The 5,075-nt window shown below is 42.4% G+C and overlaps 1 protein-coding gene across 1 annotated transcript in view; it reads left to right on the top strand.

The window, feature by feature from the left end:
• Positions 1-3,247: 3,247 nt before the first annotated feature.
• LOC311317536 (neuronal acetylcholine receptor subunit alpha-3-like) overlaps positions 3,248-5,075 on the top strand; it is a gene marked incomplete at both ends in the record, with an annotated part of 22,740 nt that continues 20,912 nt past the window's right edge. The window contains one exon of the mRNA XM_084448610.1: positions 3,248-3,305. Within this exon, the coding sequence (XP_084304736.1) occupies positions 3,248-3,305 (58 nt within the window). The remainder of the gene's footprint in view (positions 3,306-5,075) is intronic.

Here is a 5,075-nt window from a genome sequence, read left to right as displayed (position 1 = left end):
AGAAAAGACTATGAAGGGCCCTCTTAGATGCCCCTCCAAGAGAGAAAACACTATGAAGTGCCTTTGCAATGAAGAGAAAAAAACTCCAGTGAAGAAAATGAGATGAGGTGCCCGCACTCTCCCCAAAATAGGGCTTTCCCAAAGTGCCATGACGACAGTCTAGGGGTGCCGCCAAACAGTCAAAGCCACAGTTACGTTCAAAAGACATAGTACGGACGGCCGTTAGCAAATATTTTCTGTTTTTTTTCTGTGTTTTCGGCCGATGGGCTGATCTAGGTAACATTCTGATGTTTCTCGATGTGCTTCGTCCCTATTGGTCAATATATCCTTTAGGTTAGAGTAAGTTAGGGTTAGCTGTAGACCAATAGTAGTAGTTAGGGTTAGCTGTAGACCAATAGTAGTAGTTAGGGTTAGCTGTAGACCAATAGTAGTAGTTAGGGTTAGCTGTAGGCCTATAGTAGTAGTTAGGGTTAGCTGTAGGCCTATAGTAGTAGTTAGGGTTAGCTGTAGGCCTATAGTAGTAGTTACTTTAGGGTTAGCTGTAGGCCTATAGTAGTAGTTAGGGTTAGCTGTAGACCTATAGTAGTAGTTAGGGTTAGCTGTAGACCTATAGTAGTAGTTAGGGTTAGCTGTAGACCTATAGTAGTAGTTAGGGTTAGCTGTAGGCCTATAGTAGTAGTTAGGGTTAGCTGTAGACCTATAGTAGTCGTTAGGGTTAGCTGTAGGCCTATAGTAGTAGTTAGAGTTAGCTGTAGGCCTATAGTAGTAGTTAGAGTTAGCTGTAGGCCTATAGTAGTAGTTACTGTAGGGTTAGCTGTAGGCCTATTTGAAAGTGAAAGACAAAATAAACTGTTGTCAACGATTCAAACAATAAAGTTTAAATACTCGTTCTCATTGTTAAAAACATACTATTCCATCCATTAAGTTTTCAGTTTTAGACACACCCCCTCTCGAATGTTCAGATGTCAGAGGGAGTTTACAGTAATGCAGTCTCAGCTGTAACCCTGCATCCTACTGCTGTGTGTGTGAGGAAGGCAATACCGCAAGCTTTCTTTGAAGTTGCAAAGATTGGGTTTTACCGATGATGATGATGACACGTAACTTTTCGTACGCCGATGGGGCCCCATGTCGTACAGTAGGAGCCCTTTTTTTTCTCCACTGCTCCCTCTCTTTCTGCCTCTCCTCCTCTCTCACCTCCCCATCTCCCAATCTCTCTCTCTCTCCTCTCTCTCTCTCGCTCCTCTCTCTCATCCCTCTTTCTTTCTCTATCTGGGGGAGCGAGATCATTATTCCTGCGCTCATCTCCACAGTGCAGCTCTGTTGACAGGAAGCCTCCGATCGAAACTCACTGACAAACAAACTGATTGAGCAGCACTTTAACGTCAACCCAAATAATTCATCATGACACTGACCCCCCATCTCTCACCACACTGATCCCCGATAATGTATCTGACCTCTTAGTGTCTGCGTCTAGTCTGCTGCTTAAAGAGGCCAGGATCAAGTCTCCCAGATTGTTATTGTATCGTGAGGGCTCACATTTTTGAGTTTTATCGTAGATATTCAGATCTGATGTGATGCATGTCTGTGCCTGTGTGTAGGGCTACAGTATGAGAAAGAAAGGGACAGTGTGTGTGTGTGTGTGTGTGTGTGTGTGTGTGTGTGTGTGTGTGTGTGTGTGTGTGTGTGTGAGACTAAGAGTTGGCATACTGTACTGTATGTATGTCTGTGTGAGTCTGTTTGTGTATGTGTATGCCTAGGTGTGTGAGACTAATTGCTGCCATATGTTTGTGTGTGTATGTGTGTGTGTGTTTGTGTGTGTGTGTGTGTTAATTCATGAACCCAAGGTTAATAGCTATCCATGGATACACAGTGTCCAAGGTAATGGGATTAGGAGTGGAGTGCATAGTGGTGGTGGTGGTGGTGGCGGCAGAGACAGACATGCTCAGACCTGCCAGCCCGTTCACACACACACACACACACACACACACACACACACACACACACGCACACACACACACATACACACACACGCACTGTCTCCAGTAGCACAGCACACTCACACTCCACCTACTCCACCCTCAACTATTACTCAGACTTCAGAGGAACCGAGGATGGAGGAAGAGAGTGATCCCTGGAAGTTGAGACATTCGGTGACTCAACCCTGAAGACTCCACTGGTTGGAGTTACAAAGTATTTTTGCAGGCTGATCATGCAAAATCAATTGAGTGTCTAAATAGGTCATTTACAGCTCAGCAATAAAAATGTGTGTGTGTTTGTGCATGTCTGCTTATGTGTGTGTGTGTGTGTGTGTGTGTGTGTGTGTTATGTGTGTCAGTGTTTGTGCATGTCTGCTTGTGTGTGTGTGTGTGTTATGTGTGTCAGTGTTTGTGCATGTCTGCTTGTGTGTGTGTGTGTACATAGACTAGCTGTGAAATGGAGCGTGAGTTTTGTCTGGTTGTGTGTGCGTCATGTACGTGTGTAGTCTACTTACAGCCTACCAGGCAGGATTGCTCTCTGTTTAAAAATTTATTTTCCAGCTGTGTGCTCTCATTGGCTGCATGCTGCTTTCCCCTGGGCAGACTATTTGTGTGTGTGTTTGTGTGTGTGTGTGTGGTGGGGGTGTGTGTGTGTGTGTGTGTGTGTGTGTGTGTGTGTGTGGAAGAGAGAGAGACAGAGAGAGAGAGAAAGTGTGTGTGTGTGTGTGTGTGTGTGTGTGCAAGGTTGGTGGGAAGTTTGTCAAGCATAACCTGCTCTAGCTGAGCTTGCTCATACAGTAAAAAAAAAAAAAAAATACTGTTGTTGACCAGATTTACCAACATTCATGTTAATTTTAATGACAAATACACAACTATATGGATAATCAATTCAGAACAGCCAATGGGCAGGCTGTAATCCAATGCATACCAATTTCCCCTTCTGCGCATTGCCTACAGGATTGTAGCTATGTCTCATGCATTGTAAGGCAAAAATGTTGTACTGAATTTAATTTTGCGCGAAATATTTTTGTTATGTTCTTATTTATGTTGTGTGATGCTATATAAAATGACTAGCGCGTGAGGTTGTGGGCGGGACCAGCAGAACTTCTCCACGTCTGACACGCAGAGCGCGCGCGCTGGCATCAAGCTCTCCACGCTCTGCGCCTAGTACAAAATGCTCCTCTGATTTTAGTTTCGACTTTTTTTCCCGTTTATCCATCAAATAATTTGTTTATTAACAGGGCAACTGCCCCCCACGCGCAGATGTATAGATGAGTTTCGCCGTGAAAGTCAGCGTCCCGCTGCTGTTGGTTGTCCTGGTTGCGCAAGGTAAGACGATGTTTGGATGTGAATTTGGGAGTTTGGGTTCGCCCAAGTAGTGTGTGAAGAGGCACGTCTGTAGTGCTGGCTACGCAGACATCAGATGCCATTAAAAAAGAGAAAGGGGAATAAATCGAGAGAAGGGACATAATATTCCATTCAAAGGAAAACAGTTTTCAGTGTGCTCTGCTTGTCCGTTAGCCTATAGCCTGTAGGCGAAGTGCTACCATGTCTTTCAAACACCTCCCAGTCGGGAACTCCAAGAGTATTCATGGATTTTTAAACAAATAACAGTAGTCGCCTACATGCTGTTATGTCTCTATGTTTTAAAGTCACTTTAATCATATATTGTATATTGGGCTACCACCATGCAAACCCAGAACAATAACTTATAATGTAAGCTAGCAAAAGTTCCTATTTTTATGTTAATATGTGTCTTGTGGTTAAATACGGTATGAAAGAACGCACGCATGGTGATTCAATTAAATCTCGCGTTTAATAATTAAAACAAGTGCACAGTGAACTTGTCGTCCCCCACCTATGATGCATGTCGTCACACTCAGCATGTAGGCTACAGCTGTTGAATGTGTACAATAAGTGGGGTGGGCTTTTCTAGTTTAGTTTTATCTATAGATCCGGTGTACAGGCCCATCCTATTTTTTGTTTGGTCATTCATGCGAACAAGATCCTATCAAACTATAATTGCACTCTAAAGCAAATATCAAGGTTAGACAAAAAACATAAACATATTTTCCCTGGGTTGTAAGCTGCTTTTCTTGTCTCCGACTATATCGTTTAGATTATTGTAACTCTCTATACTCAGGGCTGAGCCAGAAAGCCATTTCCTGCCTCCAGCTGGTACAAAATGCTGTTGCTAGGCTTTTAACTAATTCTAGGAGACGGACCACATTACTCTCTTCACTGGTTACCTGTAGTTTTATAGTTGATTTTAAAATTGAACTGATAACTGCATGGTCTTGCTCTGAGTTATATTTCAGACCTGTTAGTGCCCTATGAGCCTGAGTGTAGCCTGAGATCCTCAGGTAGGGGTCTCCTGGTTATAACATACCTTACCACCAGGGGGACCGGGTTTTTGCTGTACGGGCCCCTCAGTTGGGGAACTCCCTCTCTGAGAGTCTCAGACAAGCTGAATCTGTATCATCTTTTAATGTCTTTTCTCAAAACTAATTTTTATGTAAAAGCTTTTTCATATTAGTTTTATTTTAAGTTTATTTTAATCACTTTGCTATCTCCCCTTTTACTGTATTTTATGGTGTTGTTAGTGCTTCTTATTTGTTCTTGTTTTTGTCTGTTATTTTAATTGATTATTTTGTTTATGAAGCACTTTGTACCCCTGTTTTGGTAAGTGCTATAACATAAAGTATATTATTATTATTATGATTATTATGATTATTAAAATTATTATTATATACACGTTTCACAGGAATTGAAGCGGGACACTAACCCAAGAACATCATTTTCCAACAGTGTCCATCAGCCCTCAAGCAATCTTACTGTACAACTTTCACCTTCTACAAATTTATTTATGTATGATTAGGAATTATTGTTTCATAATTTGTACATTAAGCTGTTTACCATGACAAGAAAACACCAGAAATGGATTCCTTAGAGTCTAGTGGTCATTTAAGTCCATCCCCGTCATGTTCGGTCAATCTTTCAGCCCAGAAGGCTGTTTCATATTCACCATGGTTCACTGCCCAGTACAGGAACACGCGCTCTAGGCCTCCCTCTGCTGTCCGTATAGTGTTACTGCCACCA

This window comes from Borostomias antarcticus (genome assembly GCF_949987555.1).
Source record: "Borostomias antarcticus genome assembly, chromosome: 14".
NCBI lineage: Eukaryota > Metazoa > Chordata > Actinopteri > Stomiiformes > Stomiidae > Borostomias > Borostomias antarcticus.
The sequence above is the reverse complement of the archived record's forward strand: the minus strand, read 5'-3'. Positions and strand labels throughout refer to the sequence as shown.